The sequence below is a fragment of the Polyodon spathula genome, chromosome 37, assembly GCF_017654505.1.
Source record: "Polyodon spathula isolate WHYD16114869_AA chromosome 37, ASM1765450v1, whole genome shotgun sequence".
NCBI lineage: Eukaryota > Metazoa > Chordata > Actinopteri > Acipenseriformes > Polyodontidae > Polyodon > Polyodon spathula.
In genome coordinates, this window is record NC_054570.1 from 359,582 (window position 1) to 384,581 (window position 25,000).

At 47.1% G+C, this 25,000-nt stretch overlaps 2 protein-coding genes across 7 annotated transcripts; one reads left to right on the forward strand and one right to left on the reverse strand.

The window, feature by feature from the left end:
* Positions 1-16,822, forward strand: LOC121304404 (TP53-binding protein 1-like). 6 transcript variants are annotated; one of them, XM_041235525.1, is made up of 29 exons: positions 1-76; positions 1,103-1,286; positions 1,420-1,504; positions 1,679-1,766; positions 2,145-2,230; positions 2,545-2,676; positions 2,972-3,038; positions 3,129-3,307; positions 3,551-3,665; positions 4,030-4,142; positions 4,405-4,628; positions 4,924-6,646; positions 6,888-7,004; positions 7,232-7,447; positions 7,859-7,925; positions 8,563-8,655; positions 9,902-10,436; positions 10,546-10,614; positions 10,833-10,985; positions 11,160-11,401; positions 11,800-11,937; positions 12,447-12,880; positions 13,112-13,303; positions 13,419-13,598; positions 14,595-14,786; positions 14,877-14,971; positions 15,377-15,576; positions 15,844-15,980; positions 16,486-16,822. In XM_041235525.1, the coding sequence occupies exons 2-29, from the start codon at positions 1,107-1,109 to the stop codon at positions 16,671-16,673; spliced, it is 6,240 nt and encodes a 2,079-aa protein (XP_041091459.1). In that variant the 5' UTR covers positions 1-76; positions 1,103-1,106; the 3' UTR covers positions 16,674-16,822. The 6 variants fall into 6 exon arrangements, with proteins under 6 accessions (XP_041091459.1, XP_041091460.1, XP_041091463.1 ...); XM_041235526.1 differs by having other exon boundaries at positions 14,598-14,786; XM_041235529.1 differs by having other exon boundaries at positions 4,924-5,161.
* A 281-nt stretch (positions 16,823-17,103) lies between these two features.
* On the reverse strand, positions 17,104-23,412 carry tubgcp4 (tubulin, gamma complex associated protein 4). Its single transcript, XM_041235070.1, has 18 exons — positions 23,201-23,412; positions 22,291-22,419; positions 22,005-22,127; positions 21,701-21,754; positions 21,390-21,446; positions 20,924-21,003; positions 20,596-20,797; positions 20,261-20,426; positions 19,981-20,105; positions 19,835-19,885; positions 19,641-19,746; positions 19,358-19,465; positions 19,123-19,267; positions 18,766-18,943; positions 18,542-18,676; positions 18,259-18,375; positions 17,798-17,937; positions 17,104-17,663 (listed from the first exon to the last, which is right to left on the reverse strand). Exons 1-18 carry the CDS (start codon positions 23,276-23,278, stop codon positions 17,651-17,653), a joined length of 2,007 nt encoding a protein of 668 aa, XP_041091004.1. The 5' UTR covers positions 23,279-23,412; the 3' UTR covers positions 17,104-17,650.
* Positions 23,413-25,000: the final 1,588 nt, after the last annotated feature.

Below are 25,000 nucleotides of genomic sequence, written 5' to 3' on the forward strand. Positions count from 1 at the left end.
AAGCATTCCTCGCTGGAGGAGGGGCGGTGTAGGTGCATGTTGGGGGTGGGGGTTTGTGAGAACTGTCGAGACAAAGGTAAGGATACTATAGGGTAGAAAATACTGGGCAATAAACCCCAAGTAATGGATCGAAACACCGTAGAGGGAGAATCAGTAACAGAAGTGTTACCAGGAAAGTGTTTTGCACAGAACCGAAAGATTTTAGTCCCTGTGTGTGCACGGTTCTTGGAAAAAACCCTTTTCATTTGTCCGCAGACTGCATGCACTACTTCTTTTTTGTAGCTGGCTATGTGTTTGTAATCATAGCGTTTTGGTTTAGTTGAGTCCTGCTGCTGCAGATGTTGGGTTGATTCAACCCTGGGCATGTGTATATCCATCTCTGTAATATTAATATACGAGTCGTTATTGTATTCGCGAACGACATACTTGCACAGAGATGGTCATGGCGACTACTGGCTGTGTAGAAGGCACATTATGCACCTGGGCTAGAGAGCCGGACTGTACTTTTAAACGGCGCTGGATGTTAGTGTTGTATTACTCTTCTAGCTGTTAATTGCAATCGTGTTGCTGATTTGTTTCAATGTAATTTCAGTATGAAGACAAACCCTGAATGCATTTTTGTATCTAGGCATTAATGCAAATCCCAGGTATGCAACGATCTCTATTGATTTATTTTAATATGGATGCATGTTGATTTCTTTGTGTCCTGTAATCTGAATATTGTTACTATGTCTCAAACTGCACCCCTATTGTTACATTGCTTGCTCTCGTTTACCTGTCATTACGTAACAAGGTGTCTCAGCTGTGTTTACCTGTAAACACTAAATGAACAAGTTGCTGAACTAAACATCTTGATAGTTGATGTGAGTTTCAGGAAAAGGCAGTGTCCACGGATTACCTCTGGCATGCAGGGTTTGCGAATCAGAGTCCTGCATAAAAACGAAGTCAGTTCAACTCTTACTGTCTAAACGAATACTCAGATTTGTATTTTATAAAACAGCAGCAGGGAGGTAGCATGCTAGTACTGGATGGCTAAGGCAGTTTATTAGGAAGCTGTGTTTTTCCCTCTATGTGGTTCTGATTTGTCTCTGCTTGTCTGTAGCTATATGGATCCAGGAGGCAGTGAATTAGACCCTGGCCTGTCCCAGCAGGATACCCCCTGTCTGATTGTGGAGGACTCCCAGCCTGAGAGCGCCGCCCTGGAGGATGATCCTGACAGCGGCTATCGGACCCTCCTGGCTCGGCGCCTCTCCAGCTTGCAGCCCCACAGACACAGCCCAGTTCTGGTGAGTACCAGTAAGACTGTCCATGTCCCTCTCTTCACCTCATTTATCTGCTTGTGTCCCTCCCTCGCTCGTCCCTTATCTCTGTCTGCCTCCTCAGTGCTCTCAGTAATGCTGGCTGGGTTCTCTCTGACAGGAACTGATTTCTGCACCGCAGGGCAGTAAGGGGCCTGTGAGTGAGGAGTCTGGAGAGGTGCAAAACGACGGCCACAATGTCTCAGGTAAGGGTAAGGGATTGACGCAGGCTTCAGCTCAACTCTGGCCATTAGCACATAACAGTGAGGTTCACAAACTGATTCCTTCAATTCTTCTTTTATCTGTCTTTCAAAGATTAATGAGGTCTTTTGAAGGCACCTCAAATTTCTGAAGTAACCTTTGTCTTTCACTGTCCTCAGCTACATTGGATTCCAGCAAAGGGCACAGTTCACTTGACGAGGAACATAGTCAAGTATATGAAGTGTGTTCCCCTTCTAGTTGCAACAGGTACAGAAGGACTTCTTCCTTTATAATGTATGATGGTCATTCTGCTCCACTGTCCCTGAACTGTAATAGTAACCATGTCATTTTATTTTTAAACAACCACTCTGGAGTCTGATATTTCTGCTATTTGACTCCCTATATTAATCACACTGTCTTTCCCCCCCCAGCCCATGTTGAACCCTTATTAACGCCTAAATTGGGGCAGTGAGCGATCTGTTTAGAATACTAAACACACTGTTAAGAATGTACACACTGCAAGCTGGAAATGGGACTGGAGCAGCTAACTGGTTCTTCAAACTCACTATAATATCCCAGAGCCCCAGATCCTGGGTGTGTTGCAGGATCTGTGGTATAATTGTTTTCTGCCTCCCTTTGACACAGAGCCCCAGCTCCCCCTAATAGCCAGCCTGCAGAGGAGGTGATGGAGGATGGAGCAGATTCAACGACACAGCCAGCCCTGGAAAAAGGTACCAGTCCCCCTGTGCAACTGAATCTGTTTGCATACCAGCCAGTTAAATTTACATTTTCAGTTATACCTTTAGAAATGTTCATCCAGTTTTGAAACACAAACATACTTCGTAGTGGTTTGGCTGCTAAATCTGTGAGAAAAATAGCTAAAAATAGCTCTTATATTAAAGAAACCATAATTATAACTTTAAATATCCTGCCCACCCTTTTGATCTGTACTGCACTGTTGGAGACCTGAATGTGGATGCCATTGTGGTGTTATCACTGCAGTAAGCTAATGAGAGGGGGGTGTCTTTGTGTCCCGTGTGTGTAGAGATTTCCCAGCCAAGCTTCGGGTTTCTCTTGATGTCGCAGAGTGAGGATGTGGACGAGGAGCTTAAGAAGAGTGCAGAGAGTCTGGGAGAGCCAGAGAAGGAAGGGAAGACAGGCAGCCTCGGGAAAGCAGGTGAGTCACCTTGCTTCCTACTATATTCCCTTGGAGATGAACCACCTTTGCATTGGGAGGTGGGCACAAATGTGTCTAACCCAGCATTCACATCTTGACTTTACTGTTTTTAAAAAATCGCTTTAGAGTAAGTTTGCTACTCTAACCAACTAGGCTTTAAATTAAAATAGGGACTAAAAGTGTGCTTAGTTTGCTTAGTTTTTCATTAGTGCACATAATTCCCATCCTGTGTATTTGCCCGTACTACACAAAGACTGGTTAATGATCACAGTTCATCCGGTTTCCTTTTCTGCAGATGGAGATAAGCGTAGTATTGGAGGAAATGGTCTGACCTCAACCGATCAAGATGAAGCATGCAAAAGGTACATTCAGTGGCATTTCTATTGACGTGGATTGACAGCTGATTTGTAAAGTTTCATTTGGTGTAGGACCAATTAATTCCTCCACCACAGGTCAGAGGTGACCTCCAGCTGTTCCGCTCTGCCAGAGAAAGCTTCTCGTGTGGAAAAAGAAATGACGATACACCGCCTGCTGCTGGGGGAGGGGTCGGAGGTCGAGGACTCGCCTGACCAGGAAGAGGATCCTGAGGTCCTGTCCACTCAGGAGGACCTGTTTGAGCAGGATGCTGCAGGTGAGTAAAAGTAAAGGAACTTGGGTGAAATGGCTTTGTGGAGGAGGAGCTAGACTGCTGCCACGTGCATGGAAATGTGTCTCTGATTTATAAACCTGCAGCAGCAAATTCCCTGTAGTGCTTCCTGAGGGCACCTTATGTTTTTCTAAGATTTGACTAGAATTTCTCATGCTTCAGTTCAAAGAGCTGGAGTGGCATGTCTGTGTACAAACGGTGTAGTTATTGCAAGGGTTTCCTGTTTAGGATCTGGAGTGGACAGCACAGTGTCGAGATCAGAGAACCGTTGCACCCCTGCTGAGAGCCTGCGACTTCTACACCTCTCTGGACAGACCACCCTGGTGCAGGAGAGCCTCTCGCAGTATGTCTTATTGTTATTATTATTGATAATATAATTGTTGTATTGTACTACTTCCATGCTTTCTAATGGTATAAGAATGTCCTCTTGCTAATGTAAGTTAATTTGTATGGTTAAGCCACTGCATTGTTGGTTGCAAATTTCTTTATTAGCTTGACAGCAAGCCTGGTTTTACAGAGTCAGATTTTTGACACTGAACTAAAAAAGGTAGCTAAAAGTAAGCTATAGTAAGGAAGTCCATGACTGATGCTAATCAGGGTCTGTAAAAACAGTCAAAAGTAAGAGTTTACTGAAAGTAGTGGATTGAAGTCAGAAGTGGTCCTTTTTGAAGGTGTTTAGCTCGGTGCCTGTCTCTCTTTTTCCACAGGAACTCCCCTGAATTTGTGGCGCCCTCTCAGGACGCTTTTGGCCCAACTCCCATCATTGTACTGAACTCGCCTACTGAACAAGGTGAAATTCCTTTCCTGGTCCTCCGTTCAGGTTGGGGGCCTCTAAATTCCTTTACAAACATGTTTGTTTTTAAGGTGGAATTATTGGAGTGGTCATTTTTAATAGGATCACCCGAATATGCTTAGTAGTTCCAGAGTACAATATTTTTTTGTAGTTTTTTTAAGTTAATGTGAGTAGTATGTCTTTTTATAAGAGACCATAGCTAGCACAACATATTAAAAGGTATCTCCCAATTTATTTTTAAATTTGAAATGTGTATTCCTGGTTGTACTTTTTTTTTTCTTTCACAAAGATGATGATGATGATGATGAACCAATGGATACATCCCTCCCAGCTGAAGAAGCTGACCGATCGGGAAAGATGGCAGAGGAGCCAATGAAAACAGACCAGCCTCCATCTCGTCCTGAAGAGGCTTCCTTCCTTGGTCCTCAAGCCTCCACCCCAGTATCGCAGAACTCCCCTGCCTTCGCAATGGAGCCGTCCCTCCCTGTGCCAACCCAGCCACAGTTTTCACATGTAGGTGTCAGCTGAGCTGTCATCTTCCAGCCAGGCTGACCCACAAGAATTACATTGGGAAAAAAACCCATTTTTAAATGTATTATATTTAGAATTTATTATTTGAATAGGGCTGCCTGTTATAAGACTGACAGAATTTAGCTGTCCTACCATTGTACTGAATTCAAGAGCTTTTGTTTTAGTTCTGTGCCTGTTGATTTTGAATCACACTGTGGGACAGGTTCCGCCCCAGTCGTTGTGCTCTACTCACCACTACCAAACCCCTGGTTAACTGGCTGCATTTCTGTCTCTACAGGATGTTTTCATTCCCACTCAGAGTTTGGAGGGCAGCAGGAGCGGCAGCTCTGCTGAGAAAGCTAGTAAACGGCAGCCACAGCCCCCAGCTGAGGGCTCCTCCAGGCAACCTTATACAGAGCCTCCCAAAGACCCTCTGACAAAGGAAAAGAGAACAGACCAGTGTGAGGACTCGGAACCCAGCCGGTCAGAACCCAGTGGGGCAGAGGAAGCATTCAGATTGGAGCTTTCTACTAACAGTGAGTGTAGTGCTGTCCCCCGGCACCAGGAGGAGGAGGATGGCGAGTTGACACAGATTGAGGAGCTTAGTGGTGTAGTCTGTGCACCCTGTAGCAACTTGCTACTCTCACAGGGAAGCCTGCACAGTTTGCAAGAAACTCCTGAAAGAGCCGAAACTCCAGCAACAGTTGAACCTAACGTTTGTAGCAGCTTAGCAAAACCACCAGCTAATGCTGTAACAAGCAGTTTGTCAAAGTCTTCGGCAGTTGCGGTACCAACTGACACTAGCTGTTTGCCAAAACCTCCAGTAACAGTAAAATCAACTGACTCTAAGCGTGTGCCAAAAGATTCTGAAGTGGTGGACTCAAGCCAGACTTCAGAAATCAATTTGCCGGACGCTGCTGAAATGTTAGATGCAACCAAGACCGTCAGTCTTCAGAAAGCTTCTGAAATGGGAGATTTGGACAAGACTATCAATGTGCCAAAAGTTCCTTCCCCACTGTCCTCAGGAACAGCCATCAGTTTGCAGAAACCTCCTGAAACAGTAGACCTTACGAACACAAGTAGTTCACAGAAACCGGACACTGTAGACCTAACTCTCACTAGCAGTTTGCCACAGATTCCTGCAGAAACACTAGACCTAACTAAGACCACCACGACCAACAGCGGATTGCCGCAAGAAGTGCCAGAATCAGAAGATGGACCAAGAGCTCCCGGGGTTGCGAAGGCTCTGGAATCTGATAGTCCCGCTACAGCTACTCGGGTGCATGAAGAGGCGATGGAAATCCAGGCTGGGAATGCTGTGGTGCCTTTGGAATCGCAGCCAGAGGCAGCCATCTCCAGTAAGGCCAGTCATCATGAAAGTAGGGATGAGCCCTTGGAAAAGAGGAGTGAAGATGTGTTGGAGGAGACACCTGAGGAAGAGCAAGAGAAGATTGAGGAGGGAGTCGAAGGGTCAGGCCTCTGTCTTACCCTGTCTCAGAGCCAAGCTGTCTCCCTGGGACCAGAGCTTATGGAAGAGGAAGGAAAGGCCTTGGAAAGGACAGTGTCCCCCAAAAGCACTGATCAGCCTTCTTGTGTGCAGGAGAGCATCCCCAAACAGGAATGTCCCGCGGAGAGCAAGGAGGAGAAGGAGAGCGAGGCAGAGAACAGCTTTAGTAGCAGTGTGATTGTAGTGGAGGAGAGCGAGAGAGAATCCTTTGACAAGGGGAGCAGAAAGACACCCCAGCAAAGGAAAGGAGAGGCAGGTTCATCCCAGCCCATCATTGTGGAGTCTTGTCCCGATGATTCTCCTACTATTCTTGAGATTCCTGAGAAGGGAGGAAGGACCAGGGTTGCTCTTGAGAGTGGAGATGGAAGAGTCACAAAGAGCTCCCTTGCCCCCACTGCCTCTGCCAGACAGGATGGGGAGGAGCTAGGGCAGAACAAGCAACCAGAGGAGGCAGGGTGTGCCATGGAGACAGAAGGTCAGAGAGGGGACAAGAGTTTGAGTGACAGCTCAGGGGGTATGGCTATTTATTAATTTTATTTGAACAGCATTATTCTGGCTTCTAACGACAAAATCTAGATGCCAAAGATGCACAGTTCTGTTACATTTGCCAACTTTTTTACAGACTAATCAAACATCTGTGTTCTTAAATATAATTCTCATATTTGCAGTGCCTTGTCCACAGTTGCGTGACACCACCCTTGGGTGTTCATCCTATCTAAATGTCTTCCCTTTGCGTTCTGTTCTCTTTTTTTTAGATATCCCATTTCATTTTACTCTTCCCAAGGAAGGAGAGCTCATTCACCCAGCAGCCAGTGCAACACCTCCACTTATTGGTCAGCTGAAACAGCGCCCCCGACACAGCACTCCCATTGGTGGGTTTCTTTGGCACTTGCTCTGATGACAGACCATGTTTTTGCACACCTATACTTAAAACTGCAGCTTGTAATTAATTGGAGTGTATGCTGATCCCTGTTTTGCAGGGGTTTAGGCTTTTTCTTCAGTCCTGTCTCACAAGCATTGCATTTTTGTTTTTCTAGCTTGATAGAATTCTCTCAGTGTTGTTGAAGGTATCGTGTTTTGTTTATTCTTTTAAATGAAGAGGTTGGATCCTGTTCTGACAACGCTGTGGTGACTGGTGATGTTACCAGGGAGACTGCCATGGCAACAAGTGACATCATGGCTGAGGAGAGTGAAGGGACCAAACTGGACTCTGCCTCCACCACTGCTGAGCATGATGGGAAACTGAGTCTCAGGATGAAACTCGTGACACCAGTGAATGAGGAGAGCCCAGAGTCGGCACGTTTCAGTTTGCAAAGTAAGAGCAGCAGGCTAGGAGAGGTACTGGTCTGGACTGTCCAAATATGCCCCTAGCTACAGTGAGATTCAGTTTGATTGAGTGCTCATTGAGGTTAGGTTCAGAATGTCTTTTCCTCAGATAGTGTGGATGCTGGAATCGCCCAAGCTATATTTATGGGCACCGTGCCCATCCACTTTGCCAACCTGCTCCATGGGCTCCTTGACATCCATACAAAAGGCATAACCCCATTTAATTTGAGAACTGAATCCATCGCAACCCATCTACAGACCAGTGCCCCATTTAAGTTGGTGTTTAAGATGTGAGAAGTGTCCAGATCTCAGTCCACAGTGAGGTGTGTGACCACAGTCAGAATGATTGGCCTAGGCCTGAACTATTGCTATTTTATTTAATTCTTTGTTTCCTCTTCAGAGCCGGCAGTGTCTCAAGAGGAAGGCTCTGTTGCCACGGCTACCACTGTTGCTATGGCTGTAACCAGGTAACCCACACTTGTTGCTAGGCAGACGGCAGCTTAAGAAAGGACTCGTCTGTGAGTTCAGGCACCAGTTTAAGCCACTGATTCAATTAAAAATGCAGTAATTTACCTTATCGAAATAGTGCAATTTGGTAATGAAATATTAAATTTCAATGAAATATTAACTTTCAATGCAAAAATGTAAAGAACAATAATAATGTATTGTCCTTTTTTTAAAAATGGTTATGACTTCCCTATCACTGCTTCAAGATGACTTGCCCTAGCAGAATTGCACATAAGATTACCCAGTCTTCATTTGTAATGCAGTTAACCCCAGCTGTGTGATATCTTTAAAGTAACAAAGCTGAGAGTCCTTTGCTGGGCATAGAGTTTGAGCACTGCCATAGAGAAACTCCTGCTGTTCTCCTGAGCAGTGCCATTAAGGACAAATGGCAAACGTGTTCCCATTTACAGCTTGATATATCTGTGCTGTAACCATGAAATACTACCTGGAATCATGCTGTGGATTGTTTAATATCAATTGAGGGGATAATAGTGCTCTGATGTCTCTGGTAGGGCTAGTCTCCTGATCTCACCCCCCCACCTCTCTGTTCACCCGCTGTTACTCTCACATCTCGCTCTCTGTCATCATCTCGTTCAGCCCCCAGCGGAACCAGTCCGTGTTTAGCCGGGTGTGTGAAGGACGGAGACAAGTGGAGGTTGCAGGACCTGGGCACCCCGGCACCCCCACCAGGCAAGATCCTCTTTCTGTTCCTTTGGAAGCACACAGCACCTTGCAGTTAGTCTCACTTACTGAACCTTCACTCCAATACGCTGTCCATCAGGATTTCCACAGAGCACTGCTGCCCTCTACTGTTGCAGGGACTCATTATGGCAGAAGATGGTTGAACAGTCGAAAATATCCTGAATAAGAGGTTGCCCAATTAAACGAAAGGCATTTCAGACGACCTTCGTCACATTTTTGGTTGTGTAAACAAAGTGACGTCCCAATTAAACAACTTAAATATCATTGGGAAGAACCGTCTCCCAGAGTTGTATCCCATTTAAGCAGAAATCCTGATTATCACCATCCCGATTAGGCAGCGCCGTTTGTATAAAGACCCCATCAGTGGCAAACAGGGGGCGCTGTGCATTAGAGGAAAAGGTCACTTTTACAAAGCCGCATTTTTAACTTTAGTTGTTCTTGTTTACCACCTACAGTGATAATTGTTCATGAAAAAAATATTCTGATATAAAGTTTATGAGACTTCCCGTGGGTGTGATCTCTGTTTTGGTTTGCTCTATTTAAAAAGCAAAGCACATTTAAACTGCTGGATTTAGGTCCTGGCTCGAATGAAACCCCTGGTGGTCCCAGCGCACTGTAGATGTGAATTCCGGCTGTACGTTTTAGTCTAGTGGCTGTTAGCTGTGACCCAGTTCTGAATGGTGCTGCTATTCTGGGCTTCAGTCTCCCTTGTGAGAGGAGCAGAGGCTTGCTTGTTCTGCTGCAAAGTTGCTTCAAGGTCCTTCTCAAGGATCCCTCTCCAAAGTCAGAGACTTGATCCTGGGGGCAACAATAGACCCCCAACCCCCCCCCATGTCCTCTTGAGTGTGTTCTTCCTTATACTCTTCAATGTGGTGATGTCGTCTGGCATAAGAGTACATAGGGAAGGTATTCAGTATCAGGTTGCAAACACAGCTACAGAACAACTGATCATTCTGCATCTGTGAGTCACCCTCTTAGTAGGCAGAACCAGAATGATCACAACCACCAACTAGCTGCTCTATGAAAACCCTCTCCCATCTGGATGGCAGCTCTGAAAACGGTACCTGCCCAAGAGGCCGTGGGGGTGGGTGGGGAATAACGTTTTGTTTGTACAGGATCTTGCCTGTAATTTTGGCATCCTAACAAAATGATTTGACAGATGCCTAGTGGTTTATCAGGCTGATGGATGAATGTTGTCCGTGCTAGTCGACTAACATTGCTCTTTCCTCTGCAGGGGTGACCCCTGCCGTACCCCTTGTTCCCAGGAAGGAGACGCTGGTCTGGAAGGGCCGAGGGCTCGGCGGCTGAAGCAGATCTCCCGCAGTCACGCCGTGACCTCTCGGCCCTCGCTGGACATCGGCCAATCGGGGGGGACCCCACAGGGGGAAGAGCCTGGCTCAGGATCGGAGGACAGTCAAGGTCACTTGGGGGTCAGCAGCAGTCAGAGCCTGCCCCAGGAGAGGGCAATGTGGGCGAGCCGCAGGGTGAAGGAGATCCAAACTGAAGCCCTGATTCCCAGGCCATTGGAGGAGGCTGCCACGCAGACAGAGAGACTTAAGCTCCCTGAGAAGCAGGAGGAGGAGGAGGAAGGGGAGGATGAAGATGAAGATGAGGAGGAGGAGGAGGAGAATGATGATGATGGAGATGCCCTGGAGAGATGCAGCGCAGCAGTGCAGACAGACAGCCCAGCCAAAAGCCAGCTGCGCCGCAGAGCAGTGTCCCAGCAAACAAGCTTTGAGTCAAGTGGCCCCCAGAATCTACAGAGCAGGGTACTGGGGACTAGGATCAGGGGGAGGGAGGTTCAATTCTGTATACGTACATGGAAAGTTTGCCTGTGTGCCTAATCTCCATACCTCCTCCTCCTTTGCTGTGTTGCAGCTTCGTCAGAGAGCCGTGTCCCAGCAGACCAGCTTTGAGGCGGGCAGCGCTCCGAATCTACATGACAAGGTGCTGGGGACAGGGGCATATACATGGAGATTGAGACCGGGGAAATGGTCAGGGGTCTGGGACTTGTCTGAATCATGTACAGGCTGAAAGTTTGGGAGAGGGAGGGGGTATGGGCATAAATACTTTGGTAAAGAGAGAGGGACAGGTGTGAAATAAGGATGTGGGGTCTGCATTGAAAGCAATGTCCTCTAACCCCCTGCCCTGTTGCTGTGCTGCAGGGAGAGTTGGAGTTGCCCCTGCCTCAACCAGCTCCAGGTCACTCTGTCCGGAGACATGTGAGGACAATCCGGGAGGTGCGAACCATCGTCACGCGCATCATCACTGATGTGTACTACGAGGACGGGAGGGAGGTGGACCGCACCGTCACAGAGGTGAGCGCTCATCTACCAAGCATTTAATTTCACCCACCTCTACATTGATCCACACTCTAGCAGTGGTACCATGAATGTTCTTCAGTTCCTCAGCACAGTGCAGTTGTTTTCTCTTTAGATTTTTGTGCGCTTTGCCCTTTTCTCAGTTTCATTGCTGTGTGCTCCTCCCTTCAGGAGTCGGAGGAGCCGGTTGTCGACTGCCACGTCCTGGAGAGTGATGCCTCCCCGTCACGCACTGGCGGCTCCATGACCTCCGGTGACCTGGGTGATGTCAGCTCCCTGTCCTCCAAGACGCCCAGCCTGCAGCGCAGCTCCAGTGGTGCCAGCAGTGGAGGGGCCAGGGCAGCGGGTAGCGGTGACACCGCTGGGAAGTTTGCTATTCCCCTGGGCCGTGGCACACCCACCAGGCATGCCAAGTGAGTCTGGGACACAGCGGTCTGTCTTTGTCCTGTTCACTGGCTATGGAACTCCTCCTTTCTGTCTTTTCTGTCTTTGGCACTTTCCTACCAGTTTGTTCCCTTCCTCTTTCATCATTGGCCTGTCTGTCTTGCTTTTTCCTTGTACCCTGCTAGAACTCCAGTCCCTGCCAGGTAGGAACTGGGACACACATTTACTGGACTCTTGTTGCTTTTTATGTCAACCTTGTAAGTTTGTAGACCGTGCACGATAGGGAGGCTTTTTTGTAATTTCTTGAATCGGCTTGCCCAGCTAAAACCCACGCAGCCACCGGCTCTGACCAATAGCTGTAAGCAGTGTCCTCTCTCTCTCGCTCTGATCCTCACTCACTCGCCTCACACCGTGTGTGTCTCCTCAGCCAACAGAAGGCAAGTGCACAGATGCCAGAGGGTCCCGAGGGGACAGTGGCGGGCGGGGAGGATGCAGACAGAGCGCCCGGGACGCCCCGCGGCAGGGGGAGACGAGGCCGACCCCCGTCCCGAACTTCCCTCTCCAGGTGAGAAGGCAGGCAGTGACCCTTCCCCAGATACTCTGATTATACTGTGGATTATTTGAGTGTAGGCAAGCCTAACTGTGAATTCCCCTGTCATTGCTGAGTAACTCTGTGCAGCAAGGTGTAGGTGGGAGGAGATGAGCAGTACCTTCTCAGACTCGTCACAAGAAGAGCTTGTAATCCCAGGAAGCTGAATTACAAAATTAATTTGACATATTCAGCTGGGTTTGAGTTGGAGTTGAATTCCTTAAGTGTTTCAGTCCTCATCCCTGTGTTGACTCGTAATCAAAGTTGTGGACTTTTGGTGGGAGCCTATTGATGTTAAAAATAACGAAGCTTCCGTCTCTGCTATCTTACTGTCTCATTGGTGTCTGCTACAGTTGTCTCTCCTGCTAGCTTTCTCGCCCTCACTCTGTTTCTCTTTCTCTTGCTCTGTCCTCCCTATTCTCTCTAGCACAACTCTCTCTCTCCTCTCTGTCACCTGTTCTAACTCTGTCTTTGCTGCCCCCTAGGGAGTGTGTGATTCCTGCGCAGAGGGATGGTGCCCCCAACCCAGCCAGCTCTTCCTCTGAAGAGGAGGCTTATACCCGGGTATGTGTCAGGCCGGAGCAGCACTCTGCCCACTCTACCGAGCTGTCCTCCCCACGAGGGACCTTGCGGCGCTCCGACTCCCCCGAGCTCGCCTTGCTGCAGCCCCAATTCCCTGACACCAGTGGTGGCAGCTCCAGCAGCTCCTTTGTAGGGCTGCGTGTCGTTGCCAAGTGGTCCTCTAACGGGTACTTCTACTCGGGCTGCATCACCCAGGACACGGGTGCCGGGCGCTTCCGCCTGCTCTTCGACGACGGCTACGAGTGTGACGTGCTGGGCAAGGACATCCTGCTGTGTGACCCCATCCCCCTGGAGACAGAGGTGACTGCACTGTCCGATGATGAGTACTTCAGTGCAGGTGAGGAAAGAGGCGCTTCCTTCAGTGTGACTTACAGTGCAGTGAGGGGAGCAAAAGGGAGGATTCACCTTGGTTCTAATGATATCTAAACTTGGTGCATAGAATGCTGTAATTGCAACATTGGCCATGATGAGCCCTCTGCTGCAACAATGTTGCTGTTTGGCTCTGATTTTTGATTGATTGACTGGTTGATTTTGTGGTATTGCCTTGCCCCCCCCCCCCCCCCCCCAGGCGTGGTGAAGGGCCACAAGAAGGAGGGTACAGACTTCTATTACTGCGTGGAGAAGGACGGGCAGCGCAAATGGTACCGCAGGATGGCAGTGATCCTGTCTCTGGAGCAGGGGAATCGGCTGAGGGAGCAGTTTGGACTGGGGCCATACGAACCTGTCATGCCTCTTACCAAGGCCTCTGATATCAGCCTGGGTAAGAGATGACAATAAGAGACACCCTACACGCGACGTGTTGTTATTATGTACAGTTCAAGTAAGAACGTGAATATGCTTTTTATCATTTTAAACTATTTCCCTCTCTGCCGCAGATAACCTGGTGGAGGGGAAGCGAAAACGTCGTGGGAATGCAGTGGGTAGCGGGACCCCCACCCGAGGGGCGTCCGACAGCCCGAGAGGCCCGGGATACGCAGGGAAGAGGAAACTGATCAGCTCAGAGGACGACAAATCTCCAGCCAAGCGTGGACGCAAGTCTGCCTCTCCCAAAACCGGTACGGATACCCCCCCACGGGGAGAGACTTAACTGACCATCGTAAACCCTCCCCTCTCCACCCTTCAAACACTCCCAGTAAAGCTGCTACGAGATGGAAAACCTAGACAAGTGTTTAATTTGTTAAAGAAAAAAGGATTGTGCACAATCAACCTGTTATTAATGTATGTCTTTTTGTATCTTGATTTTATTAGGGCCATTTTTATGTGTGCATGTGGCTTTATTTAATTTCTTTTAATAAACTGTTTTGTATTTTACATTGTCTGTTTTTTTTTCTCCATTTTTTTGTAACTTCTTTTTGTGATATACTAAACTTTTAAATGGATAATAAAAAAAAAAAAAAAAAAAAAAAAAAAACCCTTGTGATTTTGTGCAAAATCTTAATGGAAACTAGGGTCATGTTCATGCCATTTGGTTTGAATACAACACATTCACAAAAAAACTAAAAACGCGACCGTCTGTCAGGATGCAGTGGCTGAGTTGTGTTCAGTGCGTATCTGCACCACATTCCTCCACAGTTCCTCCTTCACTGAAATACATGGTGCTTCTATTCTGTACTTCCCATTCTCATTGCTCTAGGGTAATCTATTGCCCATGTGCATTACACTAATGACTGAAAGACGTGCTGAAAGCACTGCTGACAGGAGAAGCCGCTCGCTGCTACTGTTATTTCCAACATGGGTAACCAAATAGTTTAACAATCAATGAGACACTAAACCTTTTAAAGTAAAAATTCAGGTCCAGATTGTGCTGCTGTGGGCAACTTGCCCCCATCATACTGTAGATGTGCTGTAGAGTGGGCTTTCTGCAGAAAGTATAGTCCTCAGAGTGAATCTGGACTTCATTTAGTGTGGAGGTGCATTATTGTGTACGTAATAAAGAGTTCATAGGAGATTTTTTTTTATTTATTTGTTCCATGTCCTTTTATTATCTACCTGACTGAAGACAGTCCTATCCCCGTCCAGACCTCTAGGTGACGCTGTCTCTGTTTCCCCAGCAGGACGGCGTGGGGAGCTGTGTGGCACCTCTGAGAGCGGTGGCGAGCTGCCCTCTGACCCTGCTGACCTAGTGGAGACGCACGGGCCCCTCCCCCGCAGCGCCTCTCTCTTCCTGGGGTACGCCTTCCTGCTGACTGCTTCCTCCGAGACTGACCGTGAGACCAACCACCCGGGCAGCGAGGGCGAGGACGGTGAGGGAGGAGCACTCAGTACAAGAGCACACGTGCTGTCGGCTTGCCTTGCTTCTCTGTTACAGTCGTGTTTGTGTTTTATCTTGGCAGAGTATATGGAGACGGCCCCCTACAACAAGCGCTACATTGAGAGCCAGCTGAGAGCCGGGGGAGGATACATCCTGCAGAATTTTAACGAGGGTCAGGTGAGGGAAGCCCTGCTGCAATGCCACCACTGTCTCTAGAGCACTTTAATGAGCGAAGAGGACCTTGTCCATAACTAAGGTCGCTACAACCAGTGCCTTTGGAGTGAAATTACTGACTGTTGTATAGGTTGGGTATTTAGTTATGAATGCAGTGTAGCATTAGGAGTAGCAGATTATTAAATGAGGAACCATAACGTGGTAATAACAGCCCAGTGTAATTGCTTCACAAGGCCGTTTCCATGTAATTACACTCTAGTTGCCATGTAAAGCAGGCACATTGGTAATTACCCAGCTATTAGTGTAGTTACATGGCTATGGCTGTGGGAATGTAGCCCAAAGAGTCACAAGTGAACCCTTGACAAACCCAAACTAGCAGACTCTTAACTGGCCTCTCCCCCCCCTCAGTGTCGTGCAGCCTATCAGACCCTCTTGATCGCAGACCAGCACTGCCGCACCCGGAAGTACCTGCTGTGCCTGGCGAGTGGCATCCCCTGCGTGTCACACCTGTGGGTGAGAGACTCCTGCCACGCCAACCAACTGCTCAACTTCAGGAACTACCTGCTGCCAGCTGGCCTCGGGCTGCAAGAGAACAGCATCGTCGATTGGTAGGGATCCCAGCACGGCTGTATTGTGTTGAAAGAAAAGCCTTGTGCTGGCAAGGGGTCATGCTTCATTGGGCAGAAGGCCTGCCTTTTCTCAAATGCATTTTATCAGGAGTTGTTATTTTCTTGACTATAGTGACAAGCTACAGAACCACAGTGATTGGTGTTTCACACAGTTCTACCTGATCTTTATAAATCATTCTTAACTCATGAATACATCAAGTGAACCCAATTCTCCTCTTCATTCTCTTTCCTTCCCATCCAATCCAGGCACCCTCGAAGGAGTCCGTTCCAGTCCCTGAAGATCCTGCTGGTGTCGGACCGGCCCCTGGAGCTCTGGGCTGACCTGCTTATGATGGGAGGAGCCTCCTCCGTGCGGCAGCACAATGCAGCCACACAAAATCAGGGTGAGTCCACATGAACAAAAAGTAAGCATGCTGGCTCCCGCCAATATCTCTCTGTGCATGGGTCTGGCTCTCCTTGTTTCTGTTATCAGGTCTCCTTAGAAAAAGAGAGTTCAATCTCAATGTGGATAAATCAAGATTAAAAAATGATTTGTATACATCCAAGTGGGTTCATAGATACTTATTCTGTTTTCTTTGCTATTGACTGAGAGGTTAGGTAGTTCTTGATCTGTACTGTTTGACTAGTACAAGTAATTGATATTAAATTCCTCCTTGGCACTTGTTAGTATCGATTAATTTCCTCATCCGATTAGCCTGGATCTGAAGGAACATATTTGACGTAGCAAATGACCCTTCCTATTTATTCTGTCCTTGTTTACTTAATAGTGAACGGCAAAAATGTTTGTCTTTGTAAAGAATGCTGTCGTGTGTGACTTGATAAAGCACGTACTGAATAACAGCTCTTCCTGTGTGTGAATGCTCATGATTTCTCTGTCTCTGCTGGCAGAGATTGCGGTGGGCGTGTTTGACCTCGTAGTGACTGATCGCTCGTGCCCTGCCTCGGTGCTGAAGTGCGCGGCGGCGCTGGATGTGCCAGTGGTGTCTCCGGAGTGGATGATCCAGAGCCTGATCGCCGGGGAGAGACTGGGCTACACCACGCACCCCCAGTACAAACACGACCACACTGCCACCTAACACTACCACCCTGCAGCCGACCGCTTTTAACCCCCTTTTAGAGCCTTTTAAATGTTGTGTTTGTAAACGTACTTGTGCATGCTTTACCTGTATATAGTTTTATCCCTCGCGATTTTTATGAAGAAATAAATTGTGATTGTTTCATTCTATACCAGTGTTGGTTTTTTCTTTTTTTGGTGCCACAAAGCTGTTAATTAATAATAAATAAATAGACAAACATATACACACAGTAACTTGTTGAATTGGCAAAACAGCCTGTACCGTAATGTTTCAATATTCAGGGTGTTCAAGAAGTCCATTGGCTGCTAAATCAAACCAGAATGATAGTCCTTGATAGCTGATGAGGATTATGTTGAGTCAAGAACCTGATGCTGTATCATACAGTTATATCCTAGTGAAGCGCTGCTCAAAGAAAGAAGTCACCAGCAAGTGAAGTGCACTCTATTTTATTGCAGATCTTTGTACAGGGAAGGCAGATTTATATACAGCTATACATGGGACACCACACAACTGCTGGGAACCACTGGCAGGCTTTGTGGATTATCAATGAGATACAAAGTCTTTCAATTCCGGGTCTCGTTTCGACTGGTCAGTCAAGGTCAGCCATATTCGTTTGGTACCTTTCTATGGCCAGTCTCTCAGAGGGGCACGGGAACTGAAATACCCCTATGAAGAAGGCTTGGCCCTCCAGGCACCGTGGAGAAGCTTGTAGTGCCTGTGCAGCACCTTCTCCAAGAATAAACAGTGGACATGAACAGCTGGTAGCTTTCCTGTTTCTTTTATTTCGAAGACACCTCTGATATCTAATGTTCTGATGTCTCTGCTAAATGGGATGACAGCAGCAAGCCAGGAGCATCCTCCTGGGTAACCCCCTCTCATCTGTCTCTCAAGCTGCTGTTTCAGACACCAGGTTCACAGGCTGAGTGGCTCCTGTCTGATACCATTGAGTGGAAGGTCCTACTGAAGCGAGAGGGGGTTCACAGTCCAAAGCTGCAAAGAGAGACATATTCAAGGTTGAAGAAAGTCTAGAGCAGCAGGTGCTGGTTTATTTCTAGAGCTTAACTATCAAGAGAAGGGGAGGTGGCGATTAACAACTAGGCTGTCAGGAGGCTCTGCTCTCATACCTGCCAAGGGTGCCCCCTGCCTGGGTGTAGTACTTGTTGTAGTCGAGGCGTAGCAGAAGCTGGGCCAGGTCTGAGTTGATCTGATGGTTCCTCACGCTGGACAGGATCTTGAAGAGCAGTGAAGACTGTCGGCTGAAGCCCTGAGAGGAGAAAGGAGTTTAAACGGCTTTATCATCCCTTTATTATATATAGAGGTCATTCTGTATCAGTCAGAAGTTTTGGATAAAACATTGTGTTTGCAAGTGGAATCGGTTACTGCTCCAAATGTTTCTGCTATTAAAATATTTGTAATATATCCATTACATAACTGTTGCTTGGGAAGATTATGTATTGATCAAGCACTGGTTATGGTCAGGTAACTAATTATATTATATTATACTAAAAATTTAGATTTGTTTTTAGTGTAGGGATCAGTTTTACACTGCAGCCTGTTGCCAGTGTGACCCGAGACGTTGCGTTACCTTGACCAGGATGTCCAGCTGAGCTGTGCCCCTCTCGTCCAGTGGGCCCATATTCTGACTGACCAGTGAGCAGAAACTGTGGCACAGCTCCAAGATCTCATTCAGACAGTGGAACACCTGCAGAGCACAACGAGAGGCGGGTGAGTGCAAAACATGGTCGTGAGTGCTTGGGAAGAGAGCTGGCACAGAGGAGGTAGCAGCAGTCAGGGAAGGTAAACTATCTAGGGTTGGAATGGAAATGGAGCGAAACAATGGGATAGGCGACTGGACGGATGGTACTCACCGGTTTGAGCAGGATGAAGGACTGGGCCAGCAGGTTGCTAAGGAAGTGGTCATGCGCCAGCCGAATGCTCTCGAAGTCACGGGTGGAGTTGATCTGCTGGAGGAGCTGGGAAAACTGGGACTCCAGCACGTCTACCTAAAACAGCCAGGAAATCCCGTCACTGCAGGGGGAGTGCTGGCACGAAGGACGTGCTGATTAACTAGCAGCAGCACCGCTCTGCTTACCTGCAGGTAATACTGCAGGTTGTCCACCAGGAAGGCCATGTGGTTGCGTAGTCTCCACTTGATGGCGTCGGAGAGGTTTGATTTCAGATGTTTCCGCTGCATCTGCAGAGCCCAGCAGTGCTGCAGCTCTGACTGAACCCGACGCACACTCAGCAGGTACCGGAACATCACATTATACCTGAGAGAGACAGAGAGGACAGTGTGGAAAGAGAAAAACGAGATATCTACATCCAGTTAGAGACCCAGACAAAGCAGCTACCAGAAAACTATTTTGAACCCGAGCAATCGAGGTGGGTGTGTGCCAGGTAAATGCAAAGGCTCTAACAGAGAGAGATATTTAGAGATGTAGAGACTCACTTCTCCAGCACGGCAGGGGTGAACAGAATGTGGAGAGGCCACTGCACCTTGTAGGCCAATCCCAGCGCTGCCCAGCCAGAAGGAGGGGCTTCTCGGGGGGAGGAGTCTCGAGGAGGAGTCACACCCTCCCTGCTCCCAGCAGCCTCTGGAACGCAAACAGGAACAATTCCTCAACTCTGTTTGAAAAGTACACATGGCATAAAATGCTTATGTCACCAGCAGTGAAGCGCTGTACCTTTGGGCTCCTTCCCCTGATAGTCGATGGTGAGGTGCAGCAGAGGCAACAGATTATCATCGTCCAGCAGCACCTTGTGAGCTGACTGCTGAAACGCCACATTCACATCTAGAGGCATGGGGAGTGTCATTATTACAATGGGGAATCCACCTCTCTAATATTGATTCCACAATCATGTACTGACCTTACCTTCTGAAGCAATACTGTTACACAAAATTACAGTCCCCCCCACACCATTGCAGGGAAACCAGTACCCCTGAAAGCCTTGGTCTAGCCCCCTTACCATGCTCAGTGACGGCAGTGGGCGGAGTCTTCAGCATGTGCTGGGCCTGGTCAATGAAGGCTTGGAAGAGCTCGCCACGCCCCAGCAGGTAGAAATCCTTTACGATCTGTAACAAAACTCACGCAGGGTCAACCCACAGTCAATGCAACATACCCAACCAGAGACCACCCCCTTCCCATGACCTTCACTCTTACCTTCAGCTGCCCCAAGAGATCAGCCTCCTCCACCATCAGGGTCCAGAGGTGCTGCAGAGAGAAGTACACTGTGGGTCTCTTACATGCGCATGTGATTTTTTACTGATGGTTTCAGATTCTTTGCAGTTAGCGGTGCTCATAGATACCTCTGCCACCGTGCTCCGGATGCCGTCGATGAGGTTCTCAAAGTCGACCAGGCTGAAGAGCGGCTGCTGCTTGAGGCGGTGGAGCTCCGCGGCAAACAGGTCCTCCTGGTGCTTCAGGATCGAGCCTGCAGGGGGAGCCAGAGAGAGAGAGAGAGTAAAACAACAGGAAAGAGAGAACAAGGTTTCAGAATCTGGCTCTCACTCAAGTGGTTTGTTGGGGTGTGTGTACAATGTTCTTTCTGTGTCTGTGTGCGTGTGCGTGTGCATGTGTGGGTCTCACCGGAGCGGGACGGGTTCTGGTTCTGGTTCTCGAACATCTGAATGGACTCCCCCACAAAGAGGATCTTCTCAGCGACACGGGCGGGGATGTAGGAGGGCAGCATCTCAGCGCGCAGGGAGAACTGCTGGAGAGACGGGGCCAACATGTTCTCCTCCTCAATCAGCCGCTGTGCAGACAGGGGGAGGGGGGGTTAGGGGCAGTTCTTTGCTCAAGGGAGGGGATACAGACTGGGTCCTTGTTAGGGGAAGTGGTTTAGGTGGTACCTCAAGTAGTTAGGGGTTAGGGGTTGGTTCTCAGGTTTCCCCTTCCTTCCCTCTACTTCTTTCAGGTCTTACCAGGTCCTGCAATTCTCGGAGCTGCTTCCCGCTCAGCCCCCCGATTCCCAGGTCCTCATCATCCTCCTCAGGGGCCGGGGGCCCTCCCCCAGCACTGGGGCCCTGCTTCACAAAGAACTCCTCGCTCTGGTCCAGAAGCAGGCCGTGCAGCATCCAGGCAGCCAGCTGCTTGTACATCACCCCGTGACATACTGCCAGGATCCTGCAGAGCAAGGGGAGAATATTACACTGCAACACACTGAATTCTACAAGCAGTACTGGAACAGTGAAGGACTGGCAGAGGGCTGCCAGTTTTCTTTGAGGGGTATTAAAGGGAGGGGGTACTCACTTCTCCAGAGCCATGCGAACCGGTGGCAGCCCCCCACAGCTGTGTTTGTACACCGTCTCCAGGATCTGACAGCCGTGGATCTGCACCACAGACAGTGAAAGTGAGAGTGAGACGACATCGTTATCATTAGCAGGGCTGGGGTCAATTCCTGTTATTTAATTTCCAACTCATTTTTAAAATCAATTTCCATTTCCCATTTCCTTTCAATCAATTCCAACACATCATCAACCGCAATCAGCAGTATTCTGTTAAATGAGCTTCTCACAGTGGCAACAGACTACTTGCATTGAAGCCACTGTTAGTCAGTTACATTGCTTCAAATTAATGCAGTTGAACAATCACAACAATTCCAAATCCTTCGAAGGAACTGGAACTGGAACTGGAGCTGGAACTGATTTGAAAAAGGAAATGGAACTGACCCCAGCCCTGCCTGGAGGTGGGTGTGATCGGGGGCTGCAGTCCTTACCTTCTGAGATTTAATGTACTCCACCACCACCATCACAGAGGGAAACAGGAGCTGAAACTGAACCACAACAAACAGCATGCGAATGAACACGGCAACACCACACTGCTGACAATGATCACACAAGCATAACATCCTGAAACCGAAGAAACCAAACGCCATCTCAGATCATCTGTCAAAAATCATCTGATTAAAAAAATAAAATAAAAAGTTTTTATTGATTTTAAACTGCCGTTTACAACATTATGGGTCATTCTTCTACCAAAATAACACCTTCAATTAGGAATAATGTGCTTTTACACACTGGGGATTACCTGTTCAAGCATGTAATTGACGTGAGAGATTGAGAGATGTGGATCTGCCAGGAACTGAAACAATTAAAAAAATACAAATTCTATTACTTACAGAAAAGTCAAGCATTTCAAACAAATAAACTGTGCTCTACCTGGTGGGGAAGGCTTCTGTGTAAGAACAGCATTGCTACATGCCAGTATGGTCTAGTGGTTACAGCCGAGTGCTGGGAGGCTGTGTGGTCTCGTGGTTAGAGCTGAGGACTGGGAGGCAGTGTAAGCCTAGTGCAGCAGTGTGTGGGTGTTGGTGCTGGATGGCGCCTCCTACCTCCTGCTCGAGATCTAGCAGGGACTGGCGGTAGGGCTGCAGCATGGAGTCCAGTCCTGTGCAGAAGGCTCGCAGGTAAATCCCATGGAGTCCGGACTGGCTCTGCTGGGCACCATGGTGTTCCTGTGGAACAGCAGCAAGAGAACAGATTTTAAAATAAATGTCATCTCTGATTAGCATAACAACTTTCTTGCAAGGAAATTTGTAGAAGAAAATTTATTTGTAGAAGAAAACATCATAAAGGAATTGCAAGACAGCTGTTAATGAGAGTGGAGTGACAGCTCACCTGCTGGTGCACATGACCCGTGTGCTGCTCAATGAACTCAGTGAAGCGGATGTAGTCCGTTCCCAGTTTGCACAGACGGTTCAGCACACTGGTTTCACTGGGATGGAGGAAAGGTAGATCCTGGGACACCTGATCGAGGAGCGAGAGCGTGACTATGGGCATAAGCTTAACTCAAGTTTTTTAAAGAAGGTTTTTTTTTCATTCTGTTTTAATTAATACAATGTTCCAGGCAGTGCTTACAGAAGCCAATACCAGTATATCACAGTTTTAAGATCATGGGAACGGGCTCTATATTACACCAAGAACTAAAAGCAACCAATGGCTTGAAAGATTGACACATACAATGTAGACTCCAAACAGACAGTGACGTTTTTCCAGTGTTAATCGGGTCGAAAGTGACTACTTCAGTGCCAGGTCTGTCATCCACTGACCTGGACTGCATTTAATGACCTGGGAGTTATTTATTTATTTAATTTTTTTCAAATGTTGTCTTTATCACGAATGTTCACTGCATGATCGGCAGTAGATTAGCAGTACTGGAGACCCATTTCTCCATCGAGCACATTGCAAAAGCTGTAAATGTGCTCCAGTAAATTCCCCGTTTTTGGTAAATTCTCAATTCCACACCTTGGCTATAAATTACATGTACTACTTTATTTGCAGAAGTTCGATTACCATAACTATCTGTACCATGGATGCAGCAGTAACTAGTACTGTCTGCTGAATCATATTCGACGATCGGGTTTTCGTACTGTTTTTTAGCAGTCGCATTCGCTCATTATTTACACAGATGTACGTTTAAATGCATCCCTGTTTTGCTTGTTTTGTCTGCACTGCTATTCTGCAAGTGTTTTGTTCGAGCTGTCATGATCATCAGAAACCATTTCACGGTATCACTGATGCAGTTTACCTGTAAACCTGTCCGTTTATTGCATGTGAAAATAGTTCCAGGGTAGCCGCTTAGAGCCAACAGCAGTTCGTGAATCATCGTGACACCCCGTCTCGGCTGACAGCCCCCAAATCATACGATATGTCGGGATCGGTAACTATTTCTTTCAGTATAGTATTCAACAACAGCACCGCCAAATCTACCGCCGCAGCAAGATGATGCGGCATAGCAACATCCAGTTGCACCATGGGAATTGCAGTTTTTTTGTCCAGAGCAGAGTATTATGGGAGCAGTAGTCCCCGTTCTTAAAAGATTTACAGTACAAAAGCTAAAGGTTTTTTAAGGTTAAAATTCTGAACTCATGTTAACTAAAACACATCGATAAAAAAATGATACTATGAAGACGGAGTTTGTTTTCTCTTATTGTTAATAAAGTTATTGTTAAATGTAACTTTGACTACAGTAATGTGTCTCTGGGAGATGTAGTCCAGTTACTCGCTATCTTTATAGCATGACGGGAGATGTAGTCCTACCGCTCGGGAAGACAGGTTAGTACTGTATTAGCTTTTCTCTACGTTAAACTAAATAGTTTCCTTTTCTTTGTAAAACTGGGGTTTTCTCGAGTTCACGTCAGTATCTGTTTTGTACAACTCCTAGTGATGTAGGAAGCGAAATATTAAAGAAAAGTTAGCTTGGCCTCGCTTTATCTCGCATCGGCCCACTTATACCGCTGTTTGTGTACACACAACACACATGAATGTCGTTTTTTTGTTATGTTTTTTTAATAACTTTAATCAAATTCTTGGCACCTATGCGCAATTTTTGATCCACGAGTCTGAAAGTGTCGGTTCGACAGACTCGGGGTTGGAACTGTGGAAAGCCCGGTGTTGTGTTAATACCCTGCAGGCCAAGCCCGCTGGTCGGGAGCAAAGTATAAAAACCCGTTGAGTTAGTGCTTGTTACCTGTGCACAGGTAAAGCAGTGTACACAGCTACTCTATCAGTGTACTCTGTCATTGTCATTTATTCATTACATAATGAAAAGTTACACTTTATTTCATTTTGGTGTCTGTGTGACATTCTTAATCAAAGCGTCCTGCTAAGAACGAATCGTTGTGATTTATTATTACACAGTTATATAGTACAGTGCAGTGGGCAAATAACACAGGTGTATGAGATTCCTCATACAGCTGGAGACAGTCTAGGTTTACATTTATACAAATTCATAAGTAACACATTACAGTGTGTCGAGGTAAACTGTTTATTGTTGTTTAAGCCGCGTTGCTGTTTACATATTGCAGGGCGTCTAGTTATACATTTTACAACAGCGGTACTGTAGAATGTTTGGTTTTTATACTTTGTGATATTAGTGTTTCCCGCAGTGCCACAAGATCTCCAACAAATATGAGAAAAACGACACATCAACAGTATAAGTCTATAATCAGTTCATTTCAGGACTGTATTCTGTAAAAGCTGTATTAACCATTGTTACTCGCAATCTACCAGCTTAACGCAATCCACCAGACGTCTTGCTGAAATAATTACCATATCTGCAAACATTGTGCTTTGCACAGCATGTAGACATTGAACAGCACCTTAAATAAATAAAGTAAAATGTATTTATTTTGAAATGTGACCCACTATTTATAAAACATTATACATGTAAGTAGAACAGTTCCAGTATCTGTCCACCAGATGATAATAATAAGAACAAATAAATAAATAAAAAAAATAATCCCATTTGAATCAAAGGTTAACAGTAATGTTTTTTCACATCCCTATAGATCTCACTTTTTTCTTGTAGCTAATAATAAAAAAAGTG